At 39.6% G+C, this 27,717-nt stretch overlaps 1 protein-coding gene across 2 annotated transcripts in view; it reads left to right on the top strand.

The window, feature by feature from the left end:
- The window catches only part of LOC122797194 (SREBF chaperone), a 2,019,897-nt gene that overhangs the window by 664,671 nt on the left and 1,327,509 nt on the right, over positions 1 to 27,717 (top strand). For both annotated transcript variants that reach the window (XM_044066018.1, XM_044066017.1), the window contains exon 9: positions 17,929 to 18,041. In XM_044066018.1, coding sequence (XP_043921953.1) covers positions 17,929 to 18,041 — 113 coding nt within the window. The remainder of the gene's footprint in view (positions 1 to 17,928; positions 18,042 to 27,717) is intronic.

The following is a 27,717-nucleotide window of genomic DNA, read 5'->3' as shown; positions in this document are numbered from 1 at the left end:
TTTGCATGCCAAGCAAGGCTCAGGTGGCAGCACCCTTGGGAGGAAAGCTGGCATTATTCTCAAAAAATTGGCATATTGTCACAAAAGACAAATGGATCCTGGACATTATAAACAGAGGCTACAGATTTCATTTTCACACTCTTCCAAAAATGAGAGGCATGCCGAACCTGCCACACAATCAAAGGGCAGAGGCTCAAATACAAATTTCAAAGCTCATGGACATGAAAGCTATTCAAGAGGTACCTACTCACGAACAAGGTCAAGGTTTTTATTCCAGACTATTCCTGGTACCAAGGAAGGGAACCAATTGGAGACCCATTTTGGACTTATCCATCCTAAACACATTTCTACTCGTACCAAAATTCAAGATGCTCACCTTACAGCAGCTTCTTCCCATGCTGGGCAAGAAGTCTTGGCTGGTAACATTGGACCTCAAGGAGGCATACCTGCATGTCCCAATCAGACAAAGCTGCAGAAGATACCTCAGATTTCTTGCAGGTTCAATCCACTATCAATTCTCTGCATTGCCCTTTGGCTTATCTACTGTGCCCAGAGTATTCACGAAATGCCTGGCATCAGTAATTGCCTACTGCAGACTTCAAGAGATACAAATTTACCTTTATTTGGACGATTGCCTGATCCAAGCGGACAGCAAACACATACTCCTGGAACATCTGGCTTATGTAACACGGTTATTGAATTCTCTGGGATACACAGTCAACAAAGAGAAATCCAGGCTAACACCATCTCAGAAAATAATTTTCCTGGGTGCCAACTTGGACACAAACTCCCAGATGGCCTATCTTACGCCAGAAAAACAGGGGCAACTAACTCAGTACTTCAAGATGCTAGCAAATTGTAACAGGCTAACTGCAAGGAAAATCCTGCAGGCTCTGGGCTTCATGGCATCTTGCATTCTTCTAATCCCATGTGCAAAGTTGCATATGAGGAAACTTCAGTGGTACCTAAAAAACCTATGGTCTCAACACAGCCACAGTTTGGAAACAATAATACCACTAATTCCATGTTTGCAAAAGGAATTTCTGTGGTGGGCCCAAGCATGCCAAACAAACACAGGTCTACCATTCTGCAAGCCTCAAGCAAATCAAGTCATCACAACAGGCGCCTCAGACTACGCCTGGGGGGCACACATGACAGACAGGTGCATTCAGGGCAAATGGTCCCAAAAGGAAAAGCACCTTCACATCAATCAAAAGGAAATGCTAGCAGTGATAAATGCAATTACAGCTTTCAAGGACCTCCTGCATCCAGGGCAATTATTGATAAGAACAGACAACACCACAGTAATGTGGTACATAAACAAACAAGGAGGAACACATTCATACCCCCTGTGCAGGCTGGCCATGTCACTTTGGAACATGGCTCTGTAATGGCAAATCGAGCTTCAAGCACAGTACCTGCCAGGTTTGGAAAACACGCTGGCAGACAATCTAAGCAGAAATATGACAGACCCGCACAAATGGAAGTTGCATCCTCAATTGTTTACAAAGATAATCCAAGCGTGGGGAAGGCCAGACATAGATCTCTTTGCCTCCCACAGGAATCATCAATTGACAAAATTCTGCTCAAGGACATTTCATCCAAAGGCCTGGGCGTGGGCATCCCTTTCTTTCAGTTGGGCAGCACGGACAGTTTACGCCTTCCCACCTTTGCCTCTACTACCCAAGGTGCTCTTGAAAGCAAGAGCAGACAGACCAAAGATGATACTGATTGCTCCAGACTGGCCAAGACAACACTGGTACCCACTCCTGAGGAGCCTAACACATTCTCCTCCCTGGACCCTACCTCTAATGCCTCTTCTCCTGACTCAGCACAGCTACAAAACTCTTCACAGTCAGCTGAAAACACTCAATCTGGCTGCATGGAAAATTCCTTAACACCACAACAGACCCTACTCTCCAAGGAGGTGCAGGATGTCATTTTGGAGGCCAGAAGGCCATCTACTAGAAAAGCTTACTCCGCAAAATGGAAACGGTTTTGCGCTTGGAATGAGAAAAAGGGCCAGGATCCTAGAAAACTGAATTTGCCTCCGATATTACAGTATCTAGCTAAGCTGTTGAACAGTGGACTTTCATTTTCCTCCATCAAAATCCATGCCTCAGCCATTTCTGCAGAATACAGCACTGATCCACCCTTATTCTCTCACCCACTCTTAAGGCAGTTCCTCAGAGGGGCTAAGAATATAAGACCTCCAAGGAAACAACCAATACCAGCCTGGGATCCTAATTACATTCTAGAAAAATTAACATTACCAACCAGCCATTTATGCCTAAGGTAGTATCCAGGGTAGCTTTAAATCAGGCCATACACTTACCTACCTTTTACCCCAATCCTCAAAACAAAGGGGAAAGGCTGCTACATTCCTTAGACATCCATAGACAGCTACGTTACTATTTGGACAGAACAAAGCCTTTCAGGAAATCAGAACAACTCTTTGTGTCCTATGCTGTAGGAGCTCAAGGGAAGCCAATTTCCAAACAGACAATTTCAAAATGGATAGGCCACTGCATACAGTTTTGTTACTCCTTTCATGGTAAATCTGTACCTGCAGGCATCAGATCCCACTCCACAAGGGCCACAGCTACCTCTGCAGCCTTCCTCAGAGGAGTCCCTACCAAAGATATTTTGGAGGCAGCCACTTGGAGTTCTGTGCATACCTTCACTAAACACTACCACCTACCTTTATACTCCAAAACTAGAGCAGGCTTTGCCACTGCTGTGTTGCAGGGCATTCTGGCTCCTCCCAGTTCCACCTAGTGCCTACCACCCTGTGCGTAGCTTTGGGATTCTACCCATCTGTTATGACTGCAGCTGTATGCACGATGAACATAGTACAGTTTTGTACCTACCATAAATGGAGATGTTCGAGTGCTAATACAGCTGCAGTCCAGGTTTCCCTCCCTCTTTCCCCTCTGGGTACAGACCTAGTGGCTAACTCCTCATCTTACAACCTAATTGGGTTATCCTTCTATGGTGTATTTGCTTGCAACTACTGATTTTTGATTATATTGCATTGCATGATTATATATTATATATCTATATATATATATATATATATATATATTGCCTTCCTTCTGGGGGCACCTGACATCTGGGGCAAGAAAGACTGAAGAAAATGGCGTTGGCTGTGTCTTATGTACCCCTGTCGCACTGACGTCAGGAAAGAAAGCGACAACAACCGACGCCGGACCTAGACTTTGGAATTCGGCCGACCGAGGACCCGCCTGACGGCAGGAGAACCCATCTGTTATGATTGCAGCTGTATTAGCACTCGAACATCTACATTTATGGTAGGTACAAAACTGTACTTTCTCCTTTCCACTGGAGTTGCTTTAGTTCTCCTGGGACACTTAATTTCTGAGTATGGAGCATACATACGCACATAACCTTTATACCTTGTACCTGTGTTGGAAGCATACACCTGAAGTGTGACACTGAGAGAATGTAAAGGTTTTGGTTTACTGGCTGGATGTTGGGTTATCCTTTACAGGAAATCCCACATGTTATGAATACTGCAGCAGTGAAAAGGCGGACATCTGCTGTTATATTAAGATTTAATAAACTGCACTTTTTGTAAGTGACATTTCTTTTTGGACTATGTTACCTTTTTAATTCAAGTTGTATCACCTTGTATGCACAAGTTCTGCATTAATTTTTTTTATTTGTATTTGCGTAATGCACCTGAGTTGACACTGAAAAGGATCCTCTGACCAGTCCACTTACACATTTGGCAAACATTAAGTAAACAATTATTTTGTTTTGTCACTCTCCTTATTTTGGTTGCAAGAGGCTGATTTTTTCCTCTGTAAATTATCCAGCTTAAACTGAAACACTAAGCTCTGTTTGTGTATTGTGAGTTCACACGACTGAAAAGCTATTTGTTGTATTTTGCATCAGATTTTTTTGCTTGAACTGTATGTTGCTGGGTTTATAGTGCTCAGGTCCAAGATCGCACAACAGTTGGGAAAGTAAGTGTGTCCCTTTTCCTATTGTTGTGCGGTCTGTGAGTTGGTATATTTAAGTGGCAATTAGTGTAGGGGGAATGGTGGGGCTTGGTCCCTTGCAAAAACAGTTTTTGTGTTTTGTGACAATAGGAGGTATTGCCAGCCATGCCAGGAGAAGTAGGGCAATGGATGTGTAACATACGCCAGCATAAGCTAGCTGGAGTTTTTTAAAGAATTATATGTCTTGTGTGTATCAAACTGATTTGTACAGATGCTTGTGTTTAAAAATGTATTTGTAAAGTTACTTGTGTTAAAAATGTATCAGCAGTGTGCCCTGCTGTAAAGAAAAGAAATGTACATGTATGTATTATTGTAACTGAGTTAAATGTATAAATTTAACCGAGGATACTGGAAGAGAAGAGGTAATCACAATCGAGTTGCAGCAAACTGTGAAAATAGTTGAAATTAAATTAGGCCATAAAGATTGTATCATACAGTTTTGGTTGCAGCCAGAGATAAAATGTCTGGGTGGCCAAGTATTAGGAAGCCTTCTTTGTCGTCTCTAGCAGGGAGCTAATTGATAAGTGATAAGTCCTGACAATTTCTAGCAGTGGGGGTTGCATGTGGACCAGAAGTCAGATCTATGTGATGTCAATCTGTACAGAAATAATGTTTTAATATTAGAGGAGACTGAAGTCTCAAGAGCACTCTGTTCTTGGAACCTAACAAAGGCGGAAGACCATTCACCCACTTCATCTTGCCTTGCATGCTAGTAAGTGACCAGGGACCAATGCTGTTTAGATTAATCAGGAAAATATAGCGATAATAGTTAATTATTGTTTTTCTGTAGCTGTGTGAATCTATCCATATGCGTTATTTTTAATATTTCCTGTGGTTTAAACTTCTAATTGTTGCTGGGCCTTTAGAGAAATATTTTAGCCTTTGAGAGTACTTCTATGTAATTGGTAACAACTCTGGCCCCTCCTGAAAGCCATTTGTATTAATATTAACCTCACTCAGCATAATTGGATACCCTTTTAAGAGCCTTATAGTAACTGATTGGTGACAGTGAGTCTACCTTATAGTCTGGGCAAAGTTGGTAGAGCAGGTGGTCCGTGCCAGCCTTTCCCGTGTGTGTGTGTGTGTGTGTGTGGCACTGGTATCAGAAAGGGTGCTGAACCCAGCTGTGCCAGTGAAGAGCCTTAATGGGGACCTTGGGAGAGACAGATGTAGAGAAATCCAGACCCCGGGCTGACTGTGTTCCTTGTGTGCTTTTAAGGGAAATATTTCCAGATGCAGACCTCTCTGCATCAAGCACAGAGTGCATCCATTTGTATTCCAAGTTAACGTCCCTCTTCAGTGTCAGTGGTGAGGATTCAGGGTCCTTGATTATTGACCCAGAGTGGGGACATCACATTTTTTCAACCATTTATGTTATTGATGTCTTTAGACTATTTTACATTTGCTGTTGTGATTGTGCAATGTATATTACTACTTCATATATGCTATTTTTCCTATCATTTATAGTTAGGCAGCATCAGTATGCAGTCTGTTGACAACAGCCCATCTTCCAAAACTAAACTGCATTTTTATATATATATATATATATATATATATATATATATATATATATATACACATACACACACACACACACATCCCTGTTAAAATGCCAGGTTTTTTTATCAGCTTCTGCTCATCAAATGCAGGGCCTTTTCGGTAACCTGCATCAGGACTGAGATTCAGCTGCAGAAGCAGCAGGAAAGAACTAGTAGGTTTGAGGACCAGGCTTGCTTATGCAGTCAGCAGGTTGTGTCATGGGTACTTTCAAACTGCAAAAATTGCATTCCTGCAACTGGTCCCAACTGTGAGGAAGAGGGTGACCCAAAGCTCATGTTTCTTTTCAGCCTGCACCAGGAATGCATACCGTCATCATGGCACTTTTCAGTAACAAAGCTACCAAAGATCTACTGACAGAATGGATGAAACTTATCAATGCCTAATTTTAGATAATTTCACACATGAAATTTATAGATTCTGTAGCTTTAGAGTCACTTATACACATTAGCTGTACTCCCTCATCATGTATTTTGATGATTAATGGAGTACAAGTAGTTTAACAACAAAACACTTACTTTAACTTTGTCTCAAAATAGTTAAAGGAATTAGTACCAAAATGACTAATGTCCAAAATTTGAATAATAATGTCTAATCTAATTCTTGAGGGTGCTGTACAAATCATGGAATGACTGCAGAATAAGATGTGCTAGATCAAGCAGGAATCTCTTCAAAGCATATCTTTGCTGGAGGGAACTAAAATAATCACTTCCAAATATAGATAGCTAAGTGATGTGTCTAGGAAATATGTCTGTTTTTGCCAGGCGATGACGTATTTAATTAGCAAGAGGGCTTAACCAGTTGCTTTCTTACAAATCCTGGGCGTCATCCCTTAAAAGAACAGTTTTTCCAAAAGGAGTATATGCAGATGTCTGCAAAATCTGATAAGGCATAACCAGGTCTGGATAGAGATGCAAAAGCCAGCATCTTTCTTCCAGCATCCAAGGTACTGTAAACATAACAGAGCATTTTAGGCCACCTTGCTAACAGTACCTAGCTGACACACCATATAACAAGTCTTAAGACTCCTCCTTGCCCTTATCTCTCTCACTGTCTCTCTTGTGTCTGATTAAGCAGTAACTTCAGAACCGGTATAAACGGGATAAGGATGTATGTTATCTATTTACTAAGCAAATCTAGAACTCATAATGCATTTGAAATGTGAAATATGAAAATATTTTGGCATTTTACTGAATAATCTATAACCCTTGATCATACTTCTCAACTTCTTTACACAAGAATTCCGGACAAAGCCAAAAATAATGGGAAGATAAAGGTACAAAATCAGGGATAATTCTTAAATATTATTATAATTCAGTAAGAAAGTTAGCAGGTTTGCATACACATGCAATGTTTGAATAATAAGTATAAAATGCTAATGTGTGACTGTAACAGGTACATACTGTGTATTTATATGTGTGTGTGTGTGTATATATATATATATATATATATATATGTGTGTGTGTGTATATATATATATATATATATATATATATATATATATATATATATGTGTGTGTGTGTGTGTGTGAGTAAATTAATATATATGTAGGATCAGTTACTGCAGAAACCATTTACATATGTTCTATACAATAGCATGTATTCAAATACAGACTTAAAACATTTAGCTTTAATAAGCCCCTTGTATTTACATAAGTCAGAAAACACAGAAGTAACACGAGATGTGCCCGAGCAGACAACAGACCCAATCTGATAATTTGATGGCTGTGGAAGTCAGTTATTTACAGCTAAGAACAGTGACATAAAGTTATTATTTACTCATTGAAATTTGTGCTTTATAACAAAACAGTCAGGGGTTACAGGCACAGAATGTAATGTCAACTATTGTAGTAATAGACTTCTGTTCTGTGAATGCATGTATAAATTCTAATGGACTTTGAAGTGGAAGCAGCTTTTGATCCATGCTTTCATCTGATCTGACTGCAGTCCATTAAATGCATTAAGATGTGAAGAATTAAGGGAAGGTGTTGAACTTTATTGCTGTGGAGGGATGGAGGGAAGCATCTACCCAGTGAATTCTGCACTCTGGGAAATAAGCACCACTGTAACATATGAATTATGTGACCACTGTATATAAACTCTGCAAAGTTTGATGTGTACAACCCATAGCAAAAGGAAGCTTGGGATTCAGGCCAGCCAAGGTGACCACTTTTATTTTCAATGGTTATCTGCATTAGTTTTTGTAGGTGCTTGCAGTCCAAGCTTGCACTTTTGGGAATTTCATGATTGATGCAAAATATGTGACTTTTGAAAGGTGTGTGGCTTTAAGTGTAGCTGCATTAAGGGATGCATTTGTCCTAAACTGAAATCATTGCAATGGACTGTTCAGTCATTTGTGATGCTAATGTTGCATATTTTTTTAAGTACTCATTCTAAATCTTAATTCAGTCGGTTCATAGGCAAGTACTAGGCTAGCTGCCCTTGCAGGCCATTTTAAGCCTAACCAATTTCCCTTCAAAGTTGAGAATGAAACCCTGTACCTTGTGATGTAAAATTACAAATAAGTCATGCAATTTTGTCCTGTTGGTTCTGATGAAGTCCTAATGATGTAAGGATAGAAAGTGCTTGACTTATTTGTAATTAAATTTTACTTTCTACTGGTACATTTGTTCCGGTTCTTTTTACCATTTCAGTCACAATGTGAGCCTTTTTTTCCTTATTTCTTGGTATAGGTTCATAGGTGTGTACTAGGCTAATGGCCCTGGAGCCGTTACAAGCCTAGCCCATAGAAGTACCATGGCATAGTGCCGCCCAACGTTAGTTCCCAGTGCCTCTATCAAGTAGAGCCACTGGAGTGATCCCCAGGGTGAACTTTCTATTTCCCATCCACTCATCAAGATATCTCTTGAAGAGGGCCAGTGAGTTAATCTGGTTCACATGTATGGGAAGTCTATTCCAGAGCATGGGCAGTCTCTGGGTTATGAACCTGTCCCTCCAGCATGTTCTGTTGATTGTGGTAATGAGGTTGAGGTCTCTGGAGAGTGTGATGCGCCGGTACTGGGATTTCTTTAGAAGTAGCATTTCTAACAGAGCTGGGTCAGACATGACTTTGTAAGTCAAGCAGAGATCGCCTCTTAGTAGATGATATGAGACAGAGAATAGCTGAAGTTTTTTTTAGTTTGTCCATGTAGGACATGTGTTTAAGGCCTAGGATCCTCTTTGTGAGGTACTTTTATGGCCTTTCCAGCTGTTGCATATGTCTAGTGAGGTACATGCTAAATGGGGCATTATACTCAATTGGCCTAATGAGGGAAGAGTAGAGAGATGATGACCTCTTTCTTCTTGGATGCAAAACCCTTGGTAATGAGATGTGCCACATCGAAGGATTTTCTGACCACAGTGGCAATGTGGTGGTCGAAGGAGAGGTTGCTGTCAGCCTCTGTCCCCAGATCTCTTTAATGTCTTCAGTGTTCAGTGGGCTCCTATCAATGTGGTAATTAGTGGGAACCGAGTTTTTCCCAAAGGGGATGATGACGTATTTTTTGGCATTAAGCTTAAGGCCATGGTTTCGATACCAGTCATTGGTCTTAGTGAGGCCTTTCTGTAGGATGTCTACATCACTTGGGGGAGTTAATAATGGCTCCCAGCTTGCAGTCATCTGCAAACTTGGTCAGCCAGAGTACCTCTGTGTTAGCCTGGACTTCTGAGAAGTAGATGCCAAACAGGAGAGGGCCCAGGACTGATCACTGGGGGACTCCACTCATGACTGGTCATCAGTCCGACCTGGAGTCTGCTACTTTCATACTGTGGCTTCTATCTGTGAGCCAGTTTGCTACCCACCTAGTGATATAGGGGTTGATACCTAGTTTGGTGAGTAATTCCTGAGCGGGGAATGGTATCAAAGGCCTTGGCCAGATCGAGGTAGGCTGTATGAACTGCCTTGCCCTCATCCACAGCTCTGGTGACTGACTCAAAGAAGTCAACCAGGTTGAGCAGGCATAATCTACCTTTCACAAAACCAAATTGCGTGGGATCTAGAGTTTGGAGATTCCCTATATCCTTGTTAGTTAGGTCCATGATGATGTGCTCCATAGCCTTACATATCAGACACATCAGGCTAATGGGGCAATAATTCCCAGGGTCTGTAGTCACTCCCCCTTTATGGAGAGGGATGACTGTAGCAGTGCACCATTTGGTAGGTACAAAGCCTGACGTGAGGTTGTGACTGAACAGGGCCCACATATGTGGTACCAATTCACTTTGTACCTTATGTAGAACACATCCAGGGATATTGTCAGGTCCCATGGAAGCTGTATTCTTGGCCTTGGACAATGCAGCTTTAACCTGTGCTGCAGTAACACTGGGTGCCTGGCATTCCTCCGGTATTGTGATTGGTCCTTTATGGGGGAGAGAGGGGCATCTGTGCCTTGCTTATAGGGCTATGAGGGATCCAGTGTTCGAAAAACTTTTATACCTCCATAAATCAAACAGTCTAGTTAACAGTAGGGCCAGAGATCTAAATCTACTACACCAAATTAAGATAAGTAGGAGGGATAGACTAGCCATGCAGCAATTACCGCTTATCTGGAACAAATTTCTTCTCCAAGTTAAGCAGTGTGACACACTGACTGACATTTAAGTGGAGCTGTACAACTGGATGGGTATTCATAAATTCACCCCCTGGTATGAGTGGCCTGGCTCTCCTTGAAAAGAATGAGAATGCATAAGTGGTGTGTACTGGCTGGTGTCATGGCTCAGTTGACTTGTAACTCCTATGATCCTATCATCATAAGACTGTAGAGCGACTATGCTGTTCAGTACAGCATTATTCAGAATAGTTATTTTAAGGTAATGACCATCATTGATAGCCAAGCAGCCATTCAGAAATCAGTCCTACTCACTTAGAAAAAAAACTATTACATGCCCCAGAACTACAGTGGTTCCCAAACTTTTTAGATTCTCGGCTCCCTTGCTGAATCCAGGTTTTCCCAAGCCCCCCCTTCCCCCCGCGGCATGCATAAAATGCATATTATAGGGCTTTGTCAAACCATAAAAAAAAATCTACCTTTGACTGAACTCTTACATCCAACCCAAATAAAATTGCATGTATTTGCACCCTTTCAAACTCTTAGAGATCACCTTCCAAAACTTGTAGGAAGAAACTCATACCACAAAAAACATCACTACAACTTTCACACAATTTAAATAAGTTTAACAGTGACACCTTCATATCCAACCTAAAATATTATAATTGGCAACTACTAAAATCTCTGCCCCAGGATGAAACTGTCACTCATTTCAGTGAAACCTTTCTCACTGTGCTAAACAAAACAAGCACCTATCAGATGCAAAACAGTAAAATTTAACTCTGCTCCATGACTATCAAAAGTCACAAAATAACTCATGGCTAAGAGATGAAGCCTGGAAGGTCTAGCTTCTAAAGAGAATACAACCCAACCTACAACACTTTCAAGAACTACTACAGAATCAAACCAAACTACACAATAGAGCTGGTAAGAAACCTATTATACTTCTCTTCAAAATACCCACTAAAAGAATCCAAAACTGTTCTGGACCTCCATAAATAATCTATTTAACCCTGGCGGCCCAGCTGAGCTGCCTCCTACCAGTGCAAACCATGTATATTCCATTGCCATCCAATTTAACACATGCTTCACTGAAAATGCATCCACTCTTACTAGCAGCCTCCTATCAGACAAATTTACAATGCCATCCAACAATCCACACATAAGCTTGTCTTCAGTTTCAATCCTGCTCCCAATGACACTATTAAAAATTCTCCATAAGCTTAAACCCAACACATATAGCACTTAAAATGTTTGTCCTTTGCCCTGAAATAATTCAAACTATATAACAAATTAGTTTTACACGTAACAGTTATAGTACTGATGCAGTCACTAAGTACTTTTCAGAAAAGACGTAGCGATGCTGACAGAGACTGTTATTGTATTACTTTTTGTTGTTTCCAGAAACCAGTTACAACACTTCCGCATATAAATAAGCAGTTCAAAAAACAAGTTACTGGTAAAAGTGAAAATAAAGGTGTTCACTTAGCCACAAACTACTACATTTGGACAGCATTCTCCTCAATGATTACTAATCCAGCATGACAAGACTTTACCTTATGTTCTTTCACAACTTTGCTAAGGTAATGATAATGCTCAGAAATCCACCGGTAAAACTTAGGAACACCCATTTTCAGTTATGCTGTTGAGTCCAGTGAACAGACCTGCTGTCACCAGAAGCCTCTTCCTCCACTGTATGCAGATGCAGTTCCCAGCCGCAGTCTTTACTAAGGCGGGTCAAGTTTCGGTTTCCTGCATCACCAAGACTTCCATCCTGTACTAGGGATATACAGGACAAATGTGAACAGACATTTTCTGCAGCTTCGGACAGAGTCAGTGGGAATGTCCAGAAGGACATGGCTGAGAAAAGTGGCCTTCTTACACACAGGGAAAAAAAGCCCAGAATTCCAGGATAAAGTCCAAACCAAACTGAAAATAAGTGCTGCTATGCAAACATTGTATTGTGCTTTCCTTAGGTTCTTAGTCCCTGTATGGCCACCCTCCAATCAGTGTGCAGTCCAGTTGTCAGTTCTTATGCTCCCAGATTATTTCCGAGGTTTATACTGCAACCAGTTTGGAAAGAAAATGTCTGCCACTTGGCAAGTATTTTGAAAAGATTAAATGGAACCTTTGTTAAAATTAATATATTTCATCTTGTATGCAACGGTCGAAACAGACTTCTCATAGAATATAAGAGTTCATTTTGCCATCTTGCAATACAAAATGGAAGTGAGTTTCCGATAATGAATAGATGAAATGTAAGTGTCATGGGCAACATTTTAAAGCTTATGAGACAATGGACAAAGTTTTGGATGTTTTGTACAGATGAATATGGGTTCCAATGATAAAGGCAGCATACTCCGCATAAAATTATTTTTGCATGCTGTACCTGGAGTGCCAAACTGGACCCACAAGTTGTAGGTTAAAGGAATACCGTACACTTATGCTATAGAGTGGAATGTAACCTATCTCAAGCTAGCAGCATCAGCAAACAAAAAGCACCTGACAGCTACACTTACGATCTACTGCCAAAATATCTGTACTTTCAGAAGTAGAGGTTCGTTTTCTGCTGAATTGTCTGAAGGCGTTGCATGGCTGGCAGGCATAGGCACAATAATGACAACATTGCCTAGTGATAGGATTCATTTAATGGTGCTGGGATTTGATATTTCTTTTAGTGTTCCAAAATACACATGACTTTCATGCCATTACTGTATTTTATTTTTGACAAATAAAATATTAGTATTATCTATCCAAAGCAGAGACTAATGTAGAACACATTCTATAACTATTCTAAAAGATACCAAAATGCTTAAATGCCAAATACATGATATCTCTATGACCTAAAAAGTCATAATGAGAACAATACTTTGTATATGCAAGTCAAGATTTATGCTAAAAGGCCACTGACGTAATCCTACACCGCTCACCCCAGGTAACGCATAACAATAAACTTGCCGGGTTGCATTCAAAAACTATACACGACTACTCACTATTGCTTTCTTCAAAAATCAGGGACGCCGGAAATGCGTGAGCTCCTTGCTCAATTCCGACAGGCTGATAGCCCCGACGGAGCTGACGTCATTGTGCTCGCAATGATGTCAGCTCAAACAGTGCAAAAATTAAAAAAACAAAAGAAAAAAAATCGTACATGAAGGGTATTCGCAGCGCCCCTGTGAGGAAGCTGCGGCTCACACTTTGGGAACCCCTGACTTAGACACAAATACAAATGCAACACAGGGTGAAAAAGCATTCGTTAGACATGGACCAGCTACCTGGAATTACCTTCCCCCTGAAATAATAAGAATACTAGCACCATCCTTCCTCAAAAAATTAATTAATAAATAAAAACAAAAAATAAAAGGACACCTATTAAAGAAATCAAAATGCTCCTGCTGTAGAGATAACAGATAAAGCACACCCCATACATGCATACATCAACACACCAGTGTAGGTGAGTACTTCAGTATGTAACTCTTAATACTTCTTATTTATATATATATATATATATATATATATATATATATATATATATATATATATATATAAAGATACACACATTATTACTGTTACTTTTGTATATGTCTGCATTCTTTTCATGTTTTTCATTTGCAATTACTGCTAGCGCTTTCACTGATAAATGATACCATATGTACTCAGTCCCATATACTGTCAACCTCTATTTTGCAAAAATGCTTAGGTTATTGTACTGTCCTTCCGCTTCTCTCCCATGTATTGTAATTGACTACCTTTCTGTAAAAATGTTTGTTTATTGTATGATACTCTGCAACACTACTCTTAAACATTTGTTTTCTGCCTACTACATTACATTTATGTACTGCTCCTTAGAGCCCAGGTTATGTCTGAAAAGAATCAAATGATCAGTCCATCTACCCAGTAATCAATTAGCAAATAAATACATTTGCGAATTAAAAGAAAGACTTTAATCTAAAATTCAAAAATGTGTTTTAAATGTTAAATAAAAATTAATATTAAGATACTAAAAACAGAAAATAATCACTGAACAGTGATGAGCGGTGAATCTGGTAATACTATTTCAGTTTTAAAACTGGATTACTGGAAGGCAGTGCATTTATTCATCAATAATACCATGATAATAGCTGATGGTATCATACAATATGGGCTACATGTTTTAGGTATTCCTACAATGCACTGTTGCCATATCATTGCGGCTGATCATGTGTTAGTGTGCAAAATCAAAGCTCAAAAAATTATAAATTAAAAACTGCAATAAGCATTTTGACCTTCAGATGGGACTAGAGACTTGCTGTAAGAAATCATTAAACCTTTGTGCCTGTTCCTTATGATAGTATATCCTTTATGTCTCTTGCATTGTATTTTTTTTTCTAAACACTTTTTATTGATTTTTTTTTTCAAATATTTTTATTTAAGACTTTTACAGTGTATCATAGAAAAAAAAGACAAACAAGGAAAGAAACTGGGAAAAGAAAATACAATTTTAGACTCATCACTAAGAAAACTAATATTATACCATGACCCCCCCATTAATATTCCAAAACGTGCACGCTGATTGGCCAGCGTGCACGTTTAAAATCGACTTATACTAATGGAAAAAGGTCCGGTCGCCCGGACTTTTTCCATTAGTATAAGTCTCTTTTAAAACACTGTCTCGCTATATTAAAAGAGTTTAACATAGCGACACAGGTTTAAAAAAAGCAACGGAGATCTCCGTTGCATTTTTTAAAGCTGTCTCGCTATGTTAAACTCCTTTAACATAGCAACACAGTGTGTAAAAAGCAACGGAGATCTTGCTTTCTCCGTTGCTTTTTTTTTAAACCTGTCTTGCTATGTTAGCGAGACAGCTTTACAATAAGCAACGGAGATCTCCGTTGTTTATTTTAAAGCTGTCTCGCTATGTTAAACCCATTTAACATAGCGAGACAGGTTTTAAAAAAAAGCAATGGAGAAAGCAAAATCTTCGTTGCTTTTTACTGTTTCTCTATGTTAAATGGGTTTAACATAGCGAGACAGCTTTAAAATAAGCAACAGAGCCATTGCTTATTTTAAAGCTGTCTCGCTATGTTAAACCCATTTAACATAGCGAAACAGTAAAAAGCAACGGAGATCTTGCTTTCTCCATTGCTTTTGGCCACAGCTCTGATGTACTGCGTAGGCATGCGCAGTACATCAGAACTGCCACGGATACCAGCCAGCTGCGGAAGGGCAGCAAAGAGGCATTATACAATGCCATTATTTAAGAAAAGTAATTATTTCTTTTCTTAAATAATGTCATATAATAGCAGTAACCACTTCTGGGTGTGGGTAATGGGATTTACCCACAGTTGTCTTTGTTTGGTCCCTCGGGCTTCGCCTTTGGGACCAAACCACGCCAACCGTGGGTAAATCCCGCATTACCCACACCCAGGCGTGGGTTATTGCTATAATAAACTATATATAACCATTTACAACCATATGTACAGTAATTTTAATATGTGTTATACATAGAAATTATATGTGAAAGAAACAACATATTTAACAATGAAATAAAAACAAATATTTAAAATATAAGGATATATAACATCTAACCACTAAATACAAAAATGAGAACTATATATACTATTTGCAAGAAAAATAAATGATACCTAGTTTAATAAAAAATAAGGAGCCTTCTCTCAAATAAGCATTTTGTAAATTTGCTATGAAAGTTGTAAGCAAGTTTATGTCATGTAACGTGAAAGAAAAGGGACACAGTTGTATGGAAAAAGTAAATTGCATAAAACTCAAAGACTGAATTTGAGTATTTCTCAAAACATTTAGTAACATTTACCGTATCCTCATCAGGAATTGATATTGTCTTGCAAGATTTTAGATAATTACTTGCATTTTAAATTAATCTGCAGTAGAAAGTTGAGTAAATAAGGACAATAGCATATAATATTTTCATCATCTCATAACATTAATGTGTAATCAACATATATGTCCATTTCCCTGAATGTGGATTATATAATGGTTTATCTTGATTAAAATGGCATGTTCTGTTTTACTGAATGGAAAATCCATTTATACTGAAGCTTGGCTTTCTTCAGCACATAATTTAAAAAGAAGTCCTACAATTTAACCCACTGGCTTGTTATCATAGCACAGAACATTGCATATGGAAGATCGAATTATTATGTTGACATATTACATTGAAACTTAGTTTGTTACAAATTTTTTGGTTGTGGGAGTCAGAAAAGTGAGGAAATGTGAGTTTTATTTTATTTTTTTTTATACAGTTCTCCATTTCCTCGAGTTTGCACAACCTCAGCTTTTATATGTATATACACACACACACACACATTTGCCTACTGGTAGTCTTCCTCCTGTAGTAGTTACAAGACTTGTAAATGGAGCAAACAACATTTTCTTCATGCATCGCACTAGTGGGCGGTCGTGTGCACAGTTTCATGCCCTTTCACGTATAGCTCACAGTGTTAGCTGCTCGTGCTCCCATAGTAGTCAGCCATTGTGGATGAGGTTTTCAAACAAAACTACTCAAATTAACCATCTGGTTTTGTGTACTGCTAAAGTTACGACTCAAAAGATAATAAGAACAGGTTTAATTTAAAGACTGGTACTGAGGCATTACTTTCTTTTGCTTCTTTTGCCAAAGTGGGGTTTATGATTGGTTGCTAATGAACACAATTAAAAAAAATAACTGTGGAATACTTAGTCTTAGCAAGAAAACAGACACCATTAAGTATAAAAAATGAAAGCAACCAACACTGTGATATGAGGTAACTTCTGCTCCCTGTGACTTGAGACTGAATGTTACAAATTCAACAGTATGACAGACAGGTGTTTGCTGAAGTCACAGATAGGAGCACAATAATCTCAGTGAAGTGAAACACGAGGTGTGTATGCTGAGTGGTGGAAAGTAGAGGTGAACAGTAAAATGATTCACTTGGCTGAAAATGGAAATACAGTAACAGAAAGTTTGATTCAGATATACTACAGGAGTATCACAGTTTCAGTCACATAGCAAACGGGGAGCAAACAGACACTTGCCAAAAAATGTTTGGACTGGACTGGAGAATTTTGGGGTAGAGCTTATTATAGAAAGCTGAACAAGCTGTGGGGTTTTACATGTTCTCCTAGGGTTTCCTTAAGTTATTCTGATTTTTCCCACCTGCCAAAACATGATGCTTAGTGACTATTCTAAACTATCCCAGCTCTTAATCCTTAATGTTGCCTTTGTGTCATGGCACACAACTAGAAAAGACTGGCAAGTCTTAGTCCACTTCCACAATTTAAAAAATAATTAGATAAATAAAAATACACTTTGAGAAACAGTTTTGATAGGGGCAGTCTGTATAGGAGCATAACCACTTGTATGGGAGGTTTGGTAGAGACTGTACCCCCTAACCAATAAAAAGGGTTAACATTTTATGAATATTATTTTACCTGTCTATCTGAACTGGTCTTCCATCGCTGAGGTGACCCTCCTATGTGACCCCTTGCTTATATGTGCAGTATGTGAGATTGTGCCATCATTAGCTGCATTATTGGTAAACAGCATTCTTTAACTTTTGGGTTAAAGAGATAAAAGCAGTCATTGGAGCATAAGGTCAGTGGATAAATTCCTGGTTAGGATAGTGAACAAACACTTCATTGTAACTGGAAAATATACTGAGTGCTTAACAAAGAGTATTGTAATGAATAATACAACAGTATAGTCGATTGTCAATGATATGAAGAAATTGGGTCCTTCTGTTGTATTTTCCCCATTGTTGAACTATGGATAAAATAATGTATTCTCTCTCTCTCTGTTACTGTAGAGAAATTTTCCCTTATTTAGTGGTGGTGATTGGCCTGGAGAATGTGCTGGTTCTCACTAAGTCAGTGGTATCCACACCTGTTGACCTAGAAGTCAAGCTGAGGATAGCACAAGGTAAAGAATTTATTTTCATTTTGTAAATGACTACATTGATTAGCAGAGTTCATAACTCATGTTTGCTCTTTTTTATGAAGAACCAGTGTCATATTAAGAGTAAGAACTAAGAAGCTCAGTGGAAATCAACTTAAGCTTCTCTGTTTCGGCAACAAAATAATTTTTATTAGTTTTCTATTGAGGCAGACATAAGAATTTCAGCTTTTTGAACTGTCTATAGTGTTCTGTGTCGTCATTTATTTGTAATGATGTAAAGTCCTCTTGCTGGTAAATTGAAGGTATCATTTATAAATACCAGCCCACACTAATGTCTTAGCCTTTACTAAATGTAATGTAAATGGGTGTCAGCTTTAGATGCAAGACATTAGTGATTGACATTCTGTGGTGTGATCAGTAGAGTACAAGTCCTTTGTGTATTAAATGTTTGTGATCTCAGCATCACTGGATTTCCCCATACTCCCAATATAACAGTGATCTCACAAGAAATGTAATTTATTTAGTTATTGATATCTGCTGGTACTTGAACATGGCTATAGTTGCATGTGTATGTATGTGTGTGTATGGAAATATATATAGTAGCAAGGGTGTGTGGGGGGGGCGCCTCCTTACAAAAACACTTTTTAGTGGTGTGTGTGTGTGTATTTGTATGTTTATTTTTAACGTTCATCTCGTGTGGCAAATATTGCTCTTTTGTTGTTGAAAAAGTCTTGTTTTAGCCCCGAGTTTCTTTTAGAACTTAATGAACTGTTCACAGAAACCCTGTACAAGCATGTTAATAGCTGCGTAGAAGCTGCTGTACTCACCAGGAAGAAGTACAGAACTAACTCAAAAAAACAAGCCACCCTGGTGGAATCACAAAATCAATCAGATGTATAACAGGAGGAAGAAAATCATGGCAAAAATTAGGAGGTACAGCACCCAGCAGGATAAAAGCACTTTCATTAAACTAAACAACTCAAGAGGATAAATAAAGTCTAACAAAGCCAAATTTGAGGTATGTTTGGCCTCCCAGGCCAAGGACAGCCACAAAGCATTATTTAGCTATGTCTGCAACCTCAAAGGTAATACACAGTTGTGTGCAGAGCTCATTGTAAACGGCACCACCTATACTGAGCCAGAAGGTATTGCAAGCCTTCTGGCTGATAAATTCAGCTCCAACTTTACTCCTGTCTCCTTCTCAACCTTCCCTTAGGAAATATCAAATATAACTCCCCCTACTATCACTAGGGAACAGGTCCTTAATGCTCTCTCTAAGACCAAGAACACTGCATCAATGGGCCCAGACAATATCCCAGTATGCCTTCTAAATAGCATGAAACATAACCTATCAGGGCCTCTGGAATTACTATTTAACTGTAGCCTCCAAACAGGCTTTGTGCCTCATAAATGGAGAAAGGCAACAGTCATCCCTCTGCACGAAGATGGGCCATCTACAGACCCTGGAAACTACAGACCCATAAGTCTCACTAGTCTTATAATTAAAGCCACTGAAAGAATTATCATGGGAGATGATCATCAGAGATATAGTAAACCTGCAGACACTGGACCCAACACAGTTTGTTTTTTTCAAGGGCAGATAATGCCTACTCAACCTGGTGGACTTCTTTGAGAAGGTCACCAAAGCAATAGATGAGGGCAAAATCGTTCACACTGCCTACCTTGACCTGGCCAAAGCATTTGACACAATACCCCACGTGGGCATTGTTGACAAACTCAGGAGGTTAGATACAAACCTGTATGTCGCCCGGTGGATAGCGAACTGGCTGACGGACAGGACCCAAGAAGTTAGAATTAGAATACAAAGAGGCCAGTCAGAAGTGGAGTCCCTCAGGGATCAGTCCTTGGATCGCTCCTTTTTGGCATTTACTTCTCAGAAGTCAAGACCAATGTTAGTGGTCTCTAGCTGACTAAATTTGCAGATGATTCCAAATTAGGATCTGTCATTGAATCTCACACTAACACAAAGGTTTCCAGGAGGGGCAAAACACAGACAAACAACTGGTGTCAGAGTCATGGACTAAAACTAAATGCCAAGAAATGCATAATAGTATCTTTTGGGAAGTCATCCATCCCTGGTGACTATCATATTGACAACACACCCCTTAGAGTTGACCCAGTAGTCAGGGACTTGGGGACACACATATATAGTAATCTAGCCTTTGATCATCACATGTCTACAGTGATGAGGAAATCATTCTATGTTGTGCAACTTATAATAAACAAAGGTATGGCGTCTAAGTCCAGTGAAGTCATTGTTCCATTGTATTTGGCATTCATCAGACCTGTCATTGAGTACAGTGCCCCCTTTGCTATATACCTAATCAGGCATATCCAACAACTGGAAGTTTCCTCACTAAAAGAATACAGGGCATAAGGAATGTGTCCTATACATACCGCCTCAAGGCCCTATCCCCTGTATTCTGTCTCCTACAGGCTTTTGATGGGAGATCTATGCCTGGCTTACAGGGCGTTGTCAGACCCCACTCTAATGGACATCCTGCTTATCCACAAAATAAACAGTACCAGAATTACCCATTCTAAAGACTTAAACCTTTCCTGTGATATAAATAGGACCTGCTGACGAGATAGGTGTGTATCCCAGAGTGTACCCCGTCTATGGAACAGGCTCCTCATCCATGTTAAGCAGAGTTCCTCCCTAATCCAGTTCAAGTGCAACTTGGACAATTGGATGGGAAACCAGAAATTTATCCCTGGTTTGGCACCTACGTCTCTGATGGAACCTGTAAATGTTTCATCTCCCAGGCCCATGCTTACACTCATCAAGGGTATCAGAACATGTCAGAGATTTAGGATGCATGGCTAGGCTTAAAAAGGCCCTTGTGGTCGTTAGCCTAGTAAACACCTATGAACCTATTAGATTTAGTATTTTAGTAGAGAGCCATTATCAGCTGTTGTGTAGTGCCTTTTGGCTTGTAACTTATGAAATGTTTCATTGCTGTAATATGTCCAGTCACATGAAGTAAACTATAATACATTTTCCATAAAGTCTTTTCTTTTGAGTTAAGGTAACTGGAAACATATATTTTGGAAGTGTAATGAGTTGGCAGAATTAAAAAATTACAGAGTACTCTGTCAAAAATATTGGGTGAACAAATGGGTGTTGCTAAGGAAGTGATTCTTTTGAACTAGGACCCAAGATCTGAGTAGGCTATTTTAAGAGTAAGACCTTGTTAAGTTTAATTCTGGTGACTGCCAAAAAAGAAATGACTACAAAATGGAAATCAAATTCTAAACCAACTGTATTTGAAGTATTGACTATTGTAACAGGGAAAAAAATAACTGGAAGTGGAATTTTTAGAAAAAGGAAGGCGCCAATTACATAGAAATAAATGGAAATTGTGGGAACAAAATTGCAGAATAATATAAATGAGGAGGTTTAAGGGAAGGCAAGAATTGAGTAATTTATGTAATGTTGGACTAATGTTATACAAAAAGAACATATGTGATGTGTAATGTATGTAACTGGCAGCACGTTAATGCGGGTTGTTTTCTTTTATATCAATGTATGTTTGTATGTGTTTTAAGTGATAAGTTAATAAGAACATCTATAAACTGCAGCATTAATTTTCAGTGTTTTATGTGTTTCTGTAGAGTTGCAGTGGTTGACTATCTTGTGTTGAATACATGAGTAGAACGTTTTTATTGTTACTCTCTGGATTAGAGATTTAAAATGACATTTCAAGTCAAAATCTATTTGAAGTTTAAAATTGAGTACATTAAAGCCTAATATCTATAATCATGACATTTAAGTAATATAAAATAGTATGTTGAGCATTTTTGTTGTTTTAAGAAGTGTATTTAAGTACTTTTCTCTAACTGCTTGGCAAGCCCTAACTACAGCCCAGGCAACCCATATCTGAGTAGTAGATTGGTCACTGGATGAAGCTGGCAAATAAGGATGGGTGTGCCCATCCTGGTGATGAGAGAGGTGGTTCCCTGCTTGGTTCTCTGATGTTCCAGGTCACATTTGAGGGGTTCCTCATATCTGAGAGCTAGTATATGGAGAACATGGACTGTGGCCATCAAAACTGGTGATGATGGGCCTTGCTGCCACATGCAAAGAAGCATCTGTAGGCAAGACTGAGAGGCGTAGTCCATCCCTGTTATGATACAAGTGCTTATGCCATTCCCAGAGATGGGGTAGAGCCATAACATATACCTTCAGTTGTCATGATGTTGGCAGGTATGCAATCAATACTCATAGATGCCTTTATAATGGCTTTCCCTGGGTGGCTGTCTTCTCCCTATGTGTGCATATGTCCCTCATTTGGGCTTGAGTAAGCTGAGGCCGATTGGGGTGGCTTAATAGTTTGCCGGCACTGAAATGAAAAACCTAGAAAAATAATCTTCTGGATATTTCTAATGAAATATTGTTGCCTGTATTGAAATTGTTTTAATTAGCTGTCTGTAATGTAGTTTACTACTTTGACTTCTTTCTTTTGTTATATGTATCATGATTTACTATTACACTGCATTATTTGCTTACATACTTTAGTTGAATGAGTTTTTATTTGGAGACTCAAGTGTTTTTAAACCTAGATTGCAAGATTGGCCAGAAAATTAGAGAAATTCCCTTGTTCTTTTTAATAAATGTTCTGAGCTCCCATAAACCCAGACATATGGAGCCTCTGTTTAATGTGTTATCCAGAGAATTGCATCTCAAACATGGCAGTACTCTCCCACTTTCAGCATCGGAGCATGACTTCGTGCACTTAGTGTGGTGTAAGAACCCAAATTCTTTTGATTTTCTCATTATCAAAGGCATGTATGCAGCCTGTTTGAGCCACTGTTGCTGCAGTTTGATTTCATAATTAGTTGATTTCAGTGTAAACACGTATGTTCATCATATTGAACACTGCTGCAGTAGCCTTCACTGTATGGGTTAAATCCTTCCAAGGATAAAACAGCCAGACATCTTCCAGAGCTTCAGGGAATCTTCCATGTACCAAAACCAGTCAGCTCAAGCTTATTGAACTAAAAAGACAGGTTTTGGCACCAAGCCCTTCAGAGCTTTCCTGCCACCAGAAAGTTTGCTTCTCTGAGGCTTTCGAGGATTGATGGTAGGCTTGTGCTGTTCCTTTTCTGGGCAGATAAGATGTCCTTCTCTGTCACTGCTGCAGTGTTCTTCACTTTAGGGTTCTCCTGACAAGGACAGCCCAACATCCGGTCAGTGTACCAAAGCCTTTATATCTTGTATGTGCTGTACGTCTCACATATGCTCTACATATACAGTGGATATAAAAAGTGTACACACCAGTGTTAAAATGCCAGGTTTTTGTGATGTAAAAAATGAGACCACAATAAATCATTTCAAAACTTTTCCCACCTTTAATGTGACCCATAACCTGTACAATTCAATTGAAAAACAAACAATTCTGTTACGGGAAAAATATAAAAAAAAACATACAATAGGGTGGTTGCATAAGTGTGCACACCCTTAAACTAATACTTTGTTGAAGCACCTTTTGCTTTAATTACAGCATTCTGTCTTCTTGGGTACACACCTGCCATCAATTAAAGATGCTCTGATTAACCCCAAATAAAGTTCAGCTGTCCTAGTAGGATTTTCCTGACATTTACTCAGTTGCTTGCTACAGCAAAAGCCATGGTTCTCAGAGAGCTTACTAAGCATCAAAAGGATCTCAGTAGGTATCAGGAGAAGGGTACATCAAAATTTCCCCAGCATTGGATATACCATGGAACACAGTGAAGACAATCATCAAAAAGTGGAGAAAATATGGGACAACAGTGATGTTGCAAAGAACTGGATGTACCTCCAAAATTGATGTAAAGACAAGACGAAAACTGGTCAGGTAGGCTGACAAGAGACCTATAGCAACACTGAAGGAGCTGCAGGAATTTCTGGAAAGCACTGGTTGTGTACTACATGTGATAATCTCCCATATTCTCCATATGTCTGGGCTATGGGGTAGGGTTGCAAGATGGAAGCCTTTTCTTACACAGAAAAACATCCCAGGCCCAGCTAAAATTTTCAAAAACAATACATAAAGTCTCCCAAAAGCATGTGGGAAAATATGTTATGGACTGATGAGACCAAGGCTGAACTTTTTGGGCACAATTTCAAATGGTATGTTTGGCACAAAAACAGCACTTCACATCACCAAAAGAACACCATTCCCACGGTGAAGCATGGTGATGGCAGTATCATGCTTTGGGGGTTGCTTTTCTTCAACTGGAATTGGGGCTTTAGTCAAGGTGGAGGGAATTATGAACAGTTCCAAATACCAGTCACTTTTGGCCCAAAACCTTCAGGTGTCTGCTAGAAAGTTGAAAATGAAGAGGAATTTCACCTTCAGCACGGCAATGACCCCAAGCATACATCCAAATCAACAAAAGAATGGCTTCACCAGAAGAAAATTAAATTTTTGGATTGGCCTAGCCAGAGCCCAGACCTAAATCCAATAGAAAATCTGTGGGGTGACCTGAAGGAAGGCTGTACACAAGAGATGCCCTCACATTCTGACAGATTTGGAGTGCTTTTGCAAGGAAGAGTGGGCAAATCTTGCCAAGTCAAGATGTGCCATGCTGATAGACTTCTACCCAAGAAGACTGAATGCTGTAATTAAACCAAAAGGTGCTTCAACGTAGTATAAGTTTAAAGGTGTGCACACTTATACAACCAGCTTATTGTACATTTTTTATTTTTTTATATTTTTTTCCCCTAACAGATTTGTTTGTTTCTCAATTGAATTGTACAGGTTATAGGTCACATTAAAGGTGGGAAAAGTTTTGAAATTATTTAGTGTGGTCTCATTGTTTTATATCACAAAACCTGGCATTTTAACAGGGGTGTGTATACTTTTTATATCCACTGTAGGATGTAGGAGGTAAAGATTATGTACGGACGCAGTTACCCAGAACTTCTTTGCCACCAGTCTGAATGCCATCATTGCTCGTCTGAACGTTTTTTGCTGTACTGAATACCTAGCCATCAGCTAAGTGCCCTGTCTTGTTTTCCTCTGATTACTTAGAGTTCATGTCTTCCAGAAAGGGAAAATGTCAGTCATAAGAAATGTCACAAACTGTGTTTTTTTTTTTTTTTGTTTGGATGCTTCCCACGACCATACCTCATGTAATAATTGTAAGGTGTTTTTGCCTAAGTTTCTTAGAACCTGTTTGTGCCACCCTGGCCATTTATCTTGAGAACCAGATGCTTAAACCATTAGCCCAGGGTAGCATCGAAGAATAGACTAACCCAGAGAGGTACTTCTGTTAAGCAAGAAGGTGGCCAAAAAATCTTGGCTGGATTCTTTGGCTGCCCAGCCTTCACCGGACATCTCTCTTGAAGTGTGTATGGGCCGTCCAATGTCAACTTTGGATTCCTATGCCATGATCCCATCAGAGGCTGGCATGGATCCTTCCTTTCACACATCCTCTGGGGTTTACAGCTGCCTCTAAAACTCCCGATTCTCATCCCCCTGCTGCAAAATAAACCGGACAGGATCTAGAAGGTTCCTGATGATTGTGAATTTCTGTTTAAGTGTCCTTCTACTGACCCTGCTGTGATGTCAGTCTCCTCTGACAAGCCTTCTAAGCTTTTGCCCTCTTCCAGAGTTCTGCCTTCAGATAAGGATAGTAGGGCAATGGAGAGGATTGGAAAGAAAGTCTGCACTGCTTCTACTTTGGCCCATAGGGCCATCAAATACCATACCCACATGACCAGATGTGGCCTTGATTGCCCAGGCTTGTTAGCTTATTTCTGACCTCCCTGATTCTGAAGGAAAATCTTCTGCTTTATCAATTTTGGTTTCTACCTCTCAGGTAGCTCACCATTCTATCAAGTGCAGTTATGATGATGCTGATGCCTCTTCAAAAGCTGCTGCCTTTGGGTCTGTCTTTAGGCATTACTCTTTCCTTAGACTGCAGTGATTACCTGAAGGCCAAGTTGCTGGATGTTCCTTTGGATAATAAGAATATCTTTGGGACTACTGCTGCTGTTTTGGTAAAGTTTCTTCACAAAAAAGATTAAGCTTTGTAGGACCTTAAACATATTTTTTCTGTCCCCTATCCCCATGTTCCAGAGGAACTATCCTACTAGGTCTGCTTTTGTTCACAGGCAGCCTCCTCAGACCACTAAAGGCAGGATCTCTTTGACATTTTGCCCCCCCCCCCAACTCTCGGACAGGTTCTCTTGTCCTTTCAGCTCTCCCACTGTTTTCCAAATTTGCAGCTCATCACCTCAGATTTTTAGGTACTGTCCATCATCCATTAGGGTTACTTCATGGCGGAAGTATCTCCGTCCTTTTTCAGGTATCCCACAACCTCCTGTACAGTAGCTTCCTCATTTCTCTGAGGTTTTTGGGTCACTGATGGACCAGGGAAATGTTCAGCCTGTCCATTTTCCTCCTTCCCAAGTGGAAAGGGATTTTACTCTAGAATGTCCCTGGTTCCTCAAAAGGAGGGCACTTGGAGACCTATTCTGCATCTCTCCTTGCTCAAAACCTTTCTCAAGGTTTCTTCTTTTCACATGTTTTCTCTTCAAACCCCATTTCCTCTGTTGCTGCCCCAGACGTTTCTTATGTCTTTGGATCTGAAGGATGCTTACTTTCATATTCCTAGTCATCCTTTTTTCCAGGAAGTTTTTTACATTTATCTGTTTCTTCCTCTCATTTTCAGTTCTCTGCTTTGCACTTTGGCTTCTATACTGCTCCAAGGGTATTCACAAATTGCCTAGCTCCTGTGATTGCCTTTTGCAGGCTCAAAGGCATTCAGTTTTTTTGTTATTTAGATGACCTTTTGATTCAGTTACCTTCGCCAGGGGGCCTACTACAAGCTCTGGAGTTCACCAAATCTGTCCTTCAAAGTCTGGGGTTCTCTGTCAACTTCCAAAAGTCTGTCCAGACTCCGTGCCAAGATCATGGGTATCTGGGCTGCAGGATTCAGATTGTGCCAATGTTGGCCTGTTTTCCACCTCCAAAGGTTTTGTACTTAACAGCTTTCTTTCAGTCTCTTCTTCCTCTGCCTTCCACTCCAGAGAGTTTCTTCAGGATGTAGGATTCATGGCCTGTTCTATTCCAGTGCTCCTCCTTTTCAGTCTGCATATGCGGAAGCATCAATGGTACCTCAAGTCATTTTGGCTTCAACAGTGACACCCCCTGTATTTCAGAGTGCCTCTCTTTCCTTGTCTTATTTTCAGAGTGCCTTTCCTTCCTTGTCTCAATCAAGAATTTGAGTGGTGGATTCGGCAATGTACACTCAACCCAGGCCTTCCCTTTCAGCCTTTTGTTCCTTCACAAGAACTGTTCACCGAGAGACTTCCAAGATGGCTGCACATTGAGTAACAGTTTAAATTTAGCTCTCCCAGTATAAAAATAGAAATTTAGCAGAGAAAGTCAGTGGACCTGGATTTCTGAGTAAATTTCAGTAAGTGGCTAGTAAGTGCACTGCCTAGATGATAGGAAAAAGAAATACAGAGGATCTGAAGGAAAATCAGCTACAAAAGGTGATGAAAAAACACTGATTAGAAAAAGTACTGTAGGTGTTCACCAAAAAGCAGTGCAAGCTCCGGACATGACTTCCAGTACCCTTGACGAAAGTATAAAGCAACTGCATACAGACCTGACTAAAATAAATGAAACACTGATGGAGTATATCAAGTCAAATAATAAAATGCTGGAAAAAATGGAAGAAGCTT

The sequence above is a fragment of the Protopterus annectens genome, chromosome 3.part0, assembly GCF_019279795.1.
Source record: "Protopterus annectens isolate FY-2018-M chromosome 3.part0, PAN1.0, whole genome shotgun sequence".
Lineage (NCBI taxonomy): Eukaryota > Metazoa > Chordata > Ceratodontiformes > Protopteridae > Protopterus > Protopterus annectens.
This window is presented reverse-complemented; position numbering and strand designations above follow the sequence as displayed.